This window comes from Dama dama, chromosome 32 (assembly GCF_033118175.1).
Source record: "Dama dama isolate Ldn47 chromosome 32, ASM3311817v1, whole genome shotgun sequence".
Lineage (NCBI taxonomy): Eukaryota > Metazoa > Chordata > Mammalia > Artiodactyla > Cervidae > Dama > Dama dama.
Window position 1 is genome coordinate 25,511,358 of NC_083712.1, and position 12,498 is coordinate 25,523,855.

The 12,498-nt window shown below is 35.4% G+C and overlaps 1 protein-coding gene across 23 annotated transcripts in view; it reads right to left on the reverse strand.

Moving 5' to 3' along the window:
* The window catches only part of PCM1 (pericentriolar material 1), an 83,876-nt gene that overhangs the window by 51,572 nt on the left and 19,806 nt on the right, over window positions 1-12,498 (reverse strand). For 13 of the 23 annotated variants that reach the window (XM_061134695.1, XM_061134696.1, XM_061134704.1 and 10 more), the window contains 8 exons: window positions 10,566-10,743; window positions 10,309-10,398; window positions 7,523-7,623; window positions 5,663-5,879; window positions 3,160-3,361; window positions 1,872-2,045; window positions 1,184-1,341; window positions 822-1,066 (listed from right to left, as the gene is read on the reverse strand). In XM_061134695.1, coding sequence (XP_060990678.1) covers window positions 822-1,066; window positions 1,184-1,341; window positions 1,872-2,045; window positions 3,160-3,361; window positions 5,663-5,879; window positions 7,523-7,623; window positions 10,309-10,398; window positions 10,566-10,743 — 1,365 coding nt within the window. Of the gene's footprint in view, window positions 1-821; window positions 1,067-1,183; window positions 1,342-1,871; window positions 2,046-3,155; window positions 3,362-5,662; window positions 5,880-7,522; window positions 7,624-10,308; window positions 10,399-10,565; window positions 10,744-12,498 lie in introns of those variants that run through there. The other 10 variants (XM_061134700.1, XM_061134697.1, XM_061134707.1 and 7 more) reach the window with 2 other exon arrangements.

Below are 12,498 nucleotides of genomic sequence, written 5' to 3' on the forward strand. Positions count from 1 at the left end.
AGATTTCTGGATTTCAAAAATCATATAAATTTGAATACTTTAGAAACACTCTTAAGGATATTTCTATACAGTGATTACGTTGCTGAGAAAACAACAGAACTATATATGTAACAGATGAAAAGGATTGATTTTAAAAAGTTCAGTCATTTTTAAAAAGGTTTATAGCTAGTCATAACTTTGGACCACAACAGTCAATAAATACACTGTCTAGAAGTCTATTAGTAATTATGTAATTTTATGTTCATATATACAAATGGCTTTTTTAAAATTTACAACTAAAAGGTCCAACTTTTACTTATTTGGCCTTACTGAATAAAATTCAGACAACATATGGTTTTTCTACATCAAGTGAGTTAAGATCTCAGCCAGAAGTCTCAACTCTGGCTCTGACAACAGTACAACTGTGGTCAATTAACATTTTTAATCTGTATGTATACCCACCTAATTGAGATGTTACTGAGTTCTACATGATACAGAACTAGAATCTCTGGCAGGAACTTGTTTTTGTAATAAAGTTATACTGGTACACAGCCATGCTCATTTGTTTACTGTCTCTTGCTGCTTTTGTGCTGGGTATTGTGACAGAAACTGTTTGGCCCACAAAACCTAAAATATTTACTAATTCACCCTTAGGAAAAGTTTGCTGATCTCTGGTAATATGGCATGTAAAGTGCTAAGCATATAAACCACTATATAGTTAGAATTCAATAAACATATACTAGTATACTTATATCCACATAATTATCAAACATATACACACATTTTACCTTACAAGACTGTACTTTTTTTGACAGATTAAAAAAAAAAAAAGCAGTATTTACCTGCACCATGGCAACAAGGTTCTGTAAGTGTCTAAGTTTCAGTTTTGCAGCCATAAGCTTCTGGATCTTATGTTCAAATTCAGCATCTTCAGGAGTCTCAATGATCAGGCTGCTGCTGTGACTAGACAGGGAAGCTCCACTGAGGGCCTCATCTTCTGCTTCCTCCTCCTCCTCCTCCTCCTCTTCATCTTGACCTTGTGCGACAGGCATCTCTTGTTCTCCTTCTCTATTGTATCGACAATCTGCTGAAAGTATGTATCACTGAAATCAGTAACTTAATGAACTTAATTAAGAGCTCTAAAGAAAGAAAATCCACTTCCCAAGAATATGGTACAAGTGTCTATGAATAGAGTCGATCATACCTGAAGGAGGAGGCATGTTTAGAGCCCTTATGTTGGCAGCAGACCTGTTGTTAATTTCACAGTTAGAATTAACAGCTCGCCCATCTCGATTGTTAGAAACACACTGTGCATTAGAATTACTATTTACTTCATTCCAGGTGGCAGCTACTTGTGGATTTCTGAAAGGAAGGACAACAACCTCAAGTTACTTAAGGGAAAAAAATACATGTAATATTAAAAAATCAAAGTTTTAGAACTACTAATAAAATAATTCCAAACTATGAACGTCATTGGCTATTTCCCCATTTAATTTCATCTTTTAAATAAATGGCTCCTGCATTTCACTAGCTTCAGCTATCCAGAAATTTAAGAAGAAAAATATCTTAAAAAAATTAAAATTACAACAAAGAAAATTAAAATTACACCAAAAAATAAAGACACAGGAAAATGAGAAGTTATATACTTCTTATAATTAACTTATATTTGATGTAACAAACAGCAAATTTACTAACCTTCTATACTCAATACATCCCTACTTGCTTTTCTTTACAGGACAAGTTAAGATTACCCTGACCAAACAGCAGACTTACAGGAGAAAAGCTTAAGTAAAATGCAAACAGTAAGGACTCTACTGAGGGTTTTCTGTTCCATATTAAAAGTACTGTTAGAATGAATATGTTAGCAAAACAAACTTAAAAAAAGTTCTTACCGAATGTTAGTAACAGGTTCAGAGTTTTCATGCTCGGAATCATATTCTGACTCTTCAGTATCTTCTTCTTTTGTGTTTTCATTCACAGCATCTGTCATCATATCTGATGTTTGCTCATAATAATGAACTAATTCTCTTAGTTCATTCAACCTCTTTCGAACTTCATTTAACTTCCTGATAAACAACAAATAAATACAAATTAACACCCATTTTAGTAAAATAAAGTATAAACTATTTCCATACAGTAGCAGCCAACACATACAAATGTTAAACTCAGTCAAATACCCAGGGTATGAGACTACAATGAATTTAATTTCAAGTATAGGTTATTCAAAATCTCATCACCTTATATCTGGACAAAAATGTACAGACAAAAATTAAGAAATTCTCCTTAAACTGCTCACTTTAAACAGGTACAAACATTAACAGCTTAAATCTTAATGTCAAAGATATTCCTAGGTTTCTTAATAAGTATCAATAATGTGAAGTACTAAATATTTCATTTAAATCAGGCAAATCCGATATACAGGGATTACTGAGCATTTATGGAAGATGCTCAATTTGTCTACAATATATACAGATCTATAAAGTATGTCACATTTAATAATAATTAGGTTGTTGAGTTCTTACTGAATTCCAGGAATAATGCCAATAGTTTTTAATACTTAAAACGCCTTTATGATCAAATATATTATGCCAGACAAAGAGAAAAAGGCTTAAGTGAGGGTGCTATTTGTCCACAGTCACACAGCCTTGTGAAATACAACTTCAAGGTTATCTGACTCTATAGTCTGGGCTAAAATACACAGCTCTTTTAACTACAGCCCCTTTCCTTGTAAAACAGGAATACAGTATGTACTGCTGGGCTCGCTCACTCAGTCGTGTCTGACTCTTTGTGACACTATGGACTGTAGCCCACCAGGCTCCTCTGTCCATGAGTTTTCCAGGCAAGAGTGCTGGAGCAGGTTGCCATGCCCTCTTTCAGGAGGTCTTCCCAACCCAGGGATCAAACCCGCATCTCTTGCCTCTCCTGCACTGGCAGGTTGATTCTCTACCACTGTGCCACCTGAGAAGACCCCAGGAATACATTAGCTCACAGAAATTACATTTCTCTAGGATAACTCAAAAACACATGTATAATACACACACACTTATTCTTCCACTGTATCACTTAAGAATGTTTATCATATTAAATTCAGTTTTTCCAGAATTTTCAACAAAAAACCCCAAATTTGACCCTATGATTCAACTATAATCTATGTAAACAATGTGCGTAGAAATTATTTACTGGAGTTTTTCAGTTGGATTTAGGTGGCCTTCATTTTCATTCTGATTCTGAGAAACTAAAGCAGCAGCAGGATAAGGAACAGATGGCGTGAGGTTATTGGATTCTCCATTGACCACTGGTGTTAAGACTACAGGAGCAGAGGGAGCTGTGGTTGTACTTCTCTGATCCACACTCCTTTGTGGAGAGGCTGAAGAAGGCACAACTACCCAAAAAAAAAAAAAAAAAGCCAGGTAACATACATAAATATAGCATCAAACAACACATTCACACTTTGCTTGGATAAAGAAAAATGAAAACTAAAAGTCATTAACATCTTAAATTCTGCAGCTTTAAAATGTGAAACTTAAGCATATAACATCCAGGCTACTTGTTTATTAACAAGTCCCTCAACCAACCAGAGTTAAAACAGAAAGGAAAGAAGAGCAGGAAGACAAGATGGAAATCCACAAGGACTATGATATTCTACCTTGAAAAAGTAACACGAGTGCTTCTCAGATCAATCTGGTTCTAGGTTAAGTTAACGCAGCAGCCCACCAGCTACAAGTTTAGGGGGCAGCCCTGGCTGATCAGGTCCCTGAGAATGTTCCACTCCAGAGGGATTCTATCTTGTCTCCAAGATGGAACTCTTCTTGTTCCAAAACATAAACCAAAATTGTTAAAGTGACTGTGGTACATTACACCATGAAATGTAATAAGATTTTCTAATTGATTGATGGCTAATCCTCTTCAGCTCTTGAACTACATTTTACTCACTCTTCTGTCCACACAGATCAAAGATATCTTATGCTTTCAAGCACAATGAATGAAGACTAAGAATCTTCGTGCTTCTCTCTCTCCTACCACTCTAAGCTATTATCATTTATCTTTCTCACAATGACAACCATCATTTGTTGCTCACGTTATCACCTGCTACAGCTGGTTTCCAATAGTCTTTTCTTTCTATTCCTTGACTATTCTACCTTTTGCTGCTGCTTTCACGCTTTTTCCCAGAGAAAAATATCATTTTTTAGTCTCAGTAGACAGAGTGCTCCTTTCTTTATATATATAAAACTGACCACAAGACTCTGAGTACAACTTCTAAAAACTTAAAGACGTTTTGCTTGGTTATGATCATCAGTTTAGGAAGAATAAGCATTGGGATTGGATTACACTCTGGAGGAGGGGGAGGAGTAGCTGAAGTTGGGGGAAAGAGAAGAGTGTATTTCAGGGCGGAAACAGTACACTTCTTTGAGGGTGGCAGAGAATTAGGTTGAAGAACAAGGGACAGGGATCCAGAGATGGTTTTCTATCCCTTGTTTTTTCTTTATTAAGACAGCAGCTGAAATGCTAGAGAATAATGACCAGTGGGGTTGACCCTGCCAATTCCAATTTCCAATATACAGCTCCTACTATCAACTGAGGAAGGGGCAGTGACCACATTTGGAGAAGGATGAGGTTAAATGAGGACAAGACACTAGATCTCAATTAGACAAAGGCAAGTAAAACATCTGAGGTCGGAAAAGACAGTTTCTACAGTATAACTGAGATGACCATTGATTTTCTTATATAACTAACTAGTTATAAATCAATATAAATAACTAGTACAATCAGCCCTCCCTATCCAAGAGATCTGCAGATTTAACAAAAAGCTGACAGGAAATATTCAGAAAAAAAAAAACAAACATGAATCTGCAGCATGCTGGTTGACTGTTTACACAGCACTGACATTGTATTACGTATTGTTAAGTAACCCAGAGATGATTTCAAGTGTAATGGAGGAGGTGCTTAGGTTATACGTAAATTCTATGCCATTTTAAATAAGGGACTTAAGCACCCCCACATTTTGTTATCTGTAGAGGGTGTGGGTGGGAGTACTGGCACCAATCCCCCATGGATACTAAGAGATGGTTGTATAATTATTTAACCTAGTATATTAAGCTATATAATATAGCTTATAGCTGTATAAGCTATATAATATAGTTATACAGTAAGTATAACTAGGCTGACTGTATGCCTTTTCTATTCCCACCTGAGATGACTATTTCTATATTTCAAAAACTGTGGTGTTTGGAACTTTCTGCACTAAGTAAGTTTTTCATATCTCAGTTTTTTTCATATAAATACTTCCTAAATCTGTTTCATAATTTTAAAATAAATGTAGTAATCTGGCTTAGTTTTTCTTTAAGGAAAAATTTTGGATATGCTAAGAAGTGCAGCATTACTATGTCCAAGTATCTAAGCACTTTGATATTTTTCCCTTTCTAAAATGCTACCAATTTTTCAAGCCCAAATTCATCTTTTATTCTGAATTTTATAGAACATATCTACCATCTATTTGACTCTACATTACATTGCTTTATCACTCAAAAATGTTTCACATACAAGTCCTATTTCACCACAAAAATTATAATTTTCTTGAGTAACTATGCATTCATTCATTCATCAAATATTTACAAAGTAATTACTACACGTTGACATATATACTTATGTGTCCTCTACTCACTGCTAAGCCAGATTTACTTACATGATGAATTGTTCAAATGCTGATCTCGAAGTGTATGAAGTTCTCCAAGCAGTTTGTCCATTTTTTGTTTCTTTTCTTGTAACACTCTCATCTTGCTAAAAAGTTGGACTTTCTCATCAGGTAAATGCTCTGAAACTGATGGATTTCTGCTCTGAGAAATCTCCCTGGTTAATGAAAGACTTTCTGCTTGTCTTCTATTGTCTGGAACAGCTGGAGGCTTATTAAAAAAAAAGAAGAAGAAGAAAAATAAAGGCAATTCAAGGCTGCATTCTCATTTTAAAGATGCGTAAATATTCTTTATAAAAAGAGATAAACATCTGTGCAGGTTGTGCTCCTGGGTAAGCATATGTCTTTCCTTTTCCCCAATTACATAGAGTTTCCTGATGTGCCACTATAGATACTGTGATATATACAGTTTTATAGACAAATAACTACACAGTGGCGATTTCTGGATGTTATTACCTGGATCTAAATTAAGTGCTAGAAATGCCACATTTTATACAGAATAAACCTTCAGAAATCTCATTCTCTCTCTTGCCATCTTTTTAGAATCACCATCATGAACTTCTTTACCTATCAGTTTTTCCTAACACTTCTTTCCTATTAAAAAAAATTAATAAAATATTTATGAAATGTAAATCCACAAAGGATTAGGGAATTATATAATGAATAACCACCACTGACTTTAGTCCAGTTTCAATATTTAATATTAAGATGTTACAGGAAAAACCCCAACAAACTTTTTGGCTAGCTCAATACTTTGCCACATTCACATCAATTCTTTAAGAGAAATATTATGGATATAATATTAAAGCTAAAGCTTTATATGTACAAAACCTCAACTAATTACTCTCTCAAGAGATAACCACAATCTGGAATTGGACATCTACCATTCTCATACATGTTTTTATTTTGTAATACCTATGTATGTATCCATAAAAAATAAACACTCATTACACATTTTAAAAGATAAGCTAAGTGGTATCCTTCTTAAACTTTCATTTTCATTCATTAGCTTTAGTTCATTTACTGTAACTGGTTATAGGATTTCATTCTGTGTATATCATAATTTATTAACCCATTTTCCTGTTCATGGACATTTAGATTGTTTCTGCTTTGCTATTAATACAATGCTGCCATGAACATTCTTGTATGTATCTCCTTTTGAATATCAGAGTTTCTCCAAGGTGGGCCACTGCAGGGTCACCAGAGAAAATGTACTAGATACTGCTAAATAACTCTCCAAAGTAGCTGGGTCATTTTAAGTTGGTCAGCAGACAGGAGATAATGCACTGTCAACCATACTCAGTTCCAGTGGAGAGAGATTAATTCACCCTTTAATATTCAAGGCCCACAGACTGAAAATTTTCATTTATATCATTATTTACAAAGGTCATCAAATTATAACTTATTAACTCTGAAATTAAACTTTAGAACTTCCTTGTTAGTAAAACACTGCAAAAACACAGATTCACAAAAACAGTTGTGACTATACAATCTTTAAGGTAAAATAAGAATGTGTGATCTAGAAGCATACAAAGGGGAAGTTTCACTCATCACTACATTTAAAGGAGGTATTTCCTCTAATTTAGTATTTCCCAAAGTATAGTCCCAAGATGTCCAGCAGTGGAATAGTACAGCAGGATGCCCATCTCAAATGTGCGAATCAAAACAATCTTGAAAGTGGAGGTTCCCACTGACCAGAAATCTACAATTTCTAACAATCATGCTGCATGACATCTATGCTTGGTAAAGTTTGAGAAGCACTGCTTTCATTAATGTGATTTTAAATCCAGTACACCAAAATAATGAAGTGCCTCCATAAGAATCACAGCATACAGAATCACGGCAATCAGATACCTGAGAATCACGAAGCTGATTATGAAAATGCTGAATTAAATCATTCAATTCTTCGTTTAGTTCAGAGGTGATACTGACTCCAGATAGGCTACCTGTAGTTTCTGTTACAATTAGAAAGAAAATTAACAACTATTCATTAAAGCAAATAAATGAAAACAACACTTTTACTTCTGAGAAGCTAAAAATAAATTGGAAGCGGGTGTGCTTAGTCACTCAGTCGTGTCTGACTCTTTGTGACTCCATGGATTCTACCATGCCAGGCTCCTCTGTTCATGGGATTTCCCAGGCAAGAATACTAGAGTGGGCTGCCATTTCCTTCTCCAGGGGGATCTTCCTGACCCAGGGATCAAACCCACGTCTCCTGCATTGCAGGCAGACCTCTCACCATCTAAGCAACCTGTGAAGCCCAAATTAAGGAGTAGGGGTGGGGGTTTAAAAATGTCACTTAATGTAAGTTGAAACTAATTAACTCTTATCTGCCAACTAATCATTTTATGTTTCCATCTAACCTGAAATAAAGGAAAACTCACAAAACTCTAGTATTGTGGCTCAACTCTTTCTGTCCCAACAGTCAAGAAGGGAAACTGCTACATCTCAATTAAGAAAAAGGACTCAACACAGTTCTAATGAGGTGGATGAACCTATAGCCTATTATACAGAGTGAAGTAAGTCAGAAAGAGAAAAACAAATATCATATATTAACACATATATATGGAATCTAGAAAGATGGTACTGATGAATCTATTTGCAGGGCAGCAATGGAGACAGACATAGAGAAGACTTATGCACAAGGGCGGGAGGGGAGGGGAAGGAAGGAGAGGATGAGGTAAATGGAGGGAGTACCATGGAAGCACATACACCACCATATGTCACACAGACAGCCAACGGAAATTTGTTGGTATGCCTCAGGGAACTCCAACTGGGGCTCTGTAACAACCTAGAGGGGTGGGAAAGGGAGGGAGGTGGAAAGGAGGTTCTCGAGGGAGGGGACATATGTACACCTATAGCTAATTCATGTTGATGTATGGCAGAAATCAAACCAATGCTGTAAAGCATTTATCCTTCAATTAAAAATAATTTTTTTTAAAGGGGAAAAATAATAGGGACTCAACAGAGTCGGGGTGCAAGCAGGTCTACCAAATTAGGCTGGAAAAGTGGCAAGGAAAGTGGTGAGTCTGAAAAAGCCCAGCTGATTCTCACCAGCCTCAATCCCTACCTCACCCAACAAAATCAATGCTCTATACAAGGGTTGGCAAACTTTTCCTAAAGATTCAGATAGTAAATATGTTAGGCTCTGTGCAAATACATTACTTGTCTCAACTACCCAATTCTGCCTTTGCAGGGCAAAAGCAACTATATATAATATATAAACAGATGAACATGGCTGTGTTCCATGAAACTTTATTTCGGGCCAGTTTGCTGACTTCTACAATGGAACAGGTAATTTATTGAAGCACTTGCTTGTCATACAAGCTATACTGAAAGACCACAGTTTTTATCTTCGTTAGGCAGTATTCCCAAGGCAGTATTCTGATGACAATTTTGAGAACAGTTACTGCTCTACTACTCACTCAACTATGGTTATCTTTCCAGCTCTAAAAGATACTATAAACTATTTCTGTTTTGAAGGAAACTATTAGCTTTTTCAATGAGAAATTAGAATTTCAGGGCAGGATAATATCGCATGTATCTAGTCCAAACTATTTGAAAAAAATAAATTAGAGTCTAGGATAACATACAAGTTAGTTAACTGATGAAAGGGAAAGAAACTCTTTCCCATGAAAATCATGTTGCCTCTCTTCTAGACCAGAGGATTAATTATTGTAAGTTTGTTTTTCCATCAGTATTCTCCTGCAAAATCTCGTAAGTGCAAGAGTAAAACTGTCTTCAATCATTAACCTAAAATTCTTTTTGAACTAGTACAAAAAATAAATTCAAATTTAAATTCCTGTCCATTCTCCTCTTGGTCCCAGACTCATAACAGTACAGTAAAAAAAAGAAAAAAAAAATTACCTGCTTACTACAAGGGAAAAATAGGGATGAAGATTTGCATAATTATAATTGTATACTATACCATATATACACAACTATATATATATGGTATATTCTATACTATATATAATTACTATGAAAGAGTAAGTTAACTTCCAAGTCATAAAAATTTCCTATGAAAATGGAAAATTAAATTATGAACAACAGTGATCAGAAGGTTGAGCCAATGGGCTCGGTGTAGACAGCATGATATACTGAATAACAACAGCATAACTACAGTAAGAACCTAAAATGGAGAGCCCACAGGAGATAAATTATTATTAGACTGGGACAACACACTACTACAAATTAGACCTAGTTTTCCTGAGTTCTAAAAAGTAACGATTTGTTTTTGACTTACTGAGAAATTAAACACTTAGGTTTGAAGGTAACGAGAAGAACTATAAGGTTAGATTCAAGACCAAAGAACTCAATACTATTTCCATCTAAGTGATACAGGACTCTGAGGGAAGAAGGAAGAAAGGAAAGAACCTTTCTGAGTCTCAGGGAGACTGGATAGGATACAAATTTAGTTCAAAGGAACTAGTGCATACAAGTGGGTACCTTACAGATACAACAGTGAAGCTAAAGAAGCTTACATTTATCCACTGCCTCACCTAAAGTTTTAACCCTTCCTTGGCAGGCAAGCAAAGTATAGCAATCCTAGCTGAATTAAGTACAAAACACAAAAATAAAAGCAACAAGAACCCTATCAATCTGAGGTGCAAAAACAGAATGACAGCCCGTCCCATTACCTCTTATGGGTGCTCTCTGATGCAGAGGCAAACGAGCCGGCTGTCTGCCTGGCGCAGTATGATGGCCAGGAGCTGTCTCTGCAACCTTTTCTGCATAACGGGAGAAAAGCACAGGACAGAGTAAGCCTTACATGTAGGTTTCTAAACTAGGCAACAATCCTAGATCTGATTATATAACAACCAGCATCTACCTTGCAATCCTATCATTGCTTACTGGGCCTTACTTATAAAAACAACATCCTAAGACAGCAGCATACCAGAATCATCCATCACAGCTATAGCTTGCTCGGCTTTATGCTGCAGGGCCAGGAGAGCAGCTTGTCGTCCCTGCAGAGCTCTCAGCTGCTCCTGCTGCTGTAACATCCTTTTTAATAAATCATGTTGTTTCTTCAAATTTTCTATCTCTTCCATAGGCTCCTGCTGAGGATCTCTGGCCTGAAAAATAAGACCAACAACACTTATATCTATTAAAATCTATGCTCATGAGTCAACTATCAATGGTAAAATACAAACATAGATAATAAACTTGTACTACATATACAACCCTAGATACAGACTTGAAAGGGAAAAAAAGAAAATGATGACACAGAGACAGCCTGTCATGTTAAGAATTAGGTAATTAAGTAATTTCAAGGTAAAAGACCATATGCATAGACTTAGCATGAAGAATTAACAAAAGGAAAATAAAGGAAGAGGCTTACAAAAAGAAAAACGGTCAAGAAGGCAAAAGGAGCTACACACAGAAACACAGACACATGCACATGTGCGCGCATGTGCACACACACACACACACAAAAGAATGAGATCCAAGTCTTATAGAAAAGGAGAAGCACATTATACCAGGTTAATGCCCCAAAAGTAGCCCTGAAAAAGCCCAGACCAAAAAAATGTTCTGCCCCATTCCTAGAATGGATGTTTAAACCCAAAAAAACCAACAGAGAAAATTTGTCAAATTTTTATTTGATTTTTAAAATGCATTTTTATTTGATTGTCTGATGTGAAAGGCTTTAATTTACTTCTATCACTTCATATAAACATACAATAAAGAAAAATGTTTTTTTCTTTTAAAAGATGCTCCTTTAGATGAGTCTGAGAACACAAATTACTTTGAAATTCCCCCTAAAAGATAGCATTTTGCCTAAAAGAGGAACAGACTGAATAAGTGTCAATTATAAAGAACTATAAAATTTTAACTATTAATCTTCAACCCATTCAAATGTAACTCAACCAGAAATATTATGGTCAATTAATCAGAGACAAATTTAAGTGCAACTTGGAAACAATAAAATTTTAAGTCAAATTATGCACGAAATTATACCATAATGGTATTTTTCATCATTGATTTGCCTTTTAAAATTTTTATATCTTAAAAGTGTAATGATTTTACCTAATATTTACATAAAGTAATTCTATCAGCTTAGAAACAGTCAATTTTAAATTTGTATTGCTATCAAATTTTTGTTGGGGTTATTTATAGACTTTAAATGAATGACCTCCCTTGGCCCTGACTGAAGTTACCAAGAAGAATAAAGAAGCTCAATGATCTCTTTGGAAAATAAAAATGCACTGATCTGTTTTCCCTATGTACATTTAATTCCAGGAGAAATGAAGGAGAACACAAATGGCTCTAGAGAAGTTTCCTTCTGGGTGACATTCCTTATCAATACTTTGCAAAAAATTCTTCTCTTTACCTCCCCAAGGAGAACTCATCGGTAATCTGAGTCAGAATGAGTAACCATGTAACTTAGCAAGCAATAAAAGCACATGGCTCAGAATTAAGAACTCAGAGAAATGAAGATCAAATAATAAGTAGAAGACTGCAGTCAGAATTTTTGATGAATGTATCAGAGAAGCCAGGTCAGTGCTCTATCTATCATGAACATGGAAGAGAAATAATACATCTTGGTTAAGCTACTATTTCCTGGAGAATTCCCAGTAAACTGAACCCAGTTTCAAATCAACAATTTACTCAGTTCTCTCCCATCCAACACAAGTGGAGTTACTCTGTTAACATTACATTCATTCCTATAAAAAGTCATCTTAGTTGCTCAATTCAAGATTGTTTACATCTTGTAAAATAATTTGAAAGGTGAGAGAAAACTATGAATCTGAGATAGCAAGTCATCTCAGATTTGATCCAAATTAATTTCATCGAAAAGTCAAAGGGAAAGTCGCTCAGTCATGTCCGAC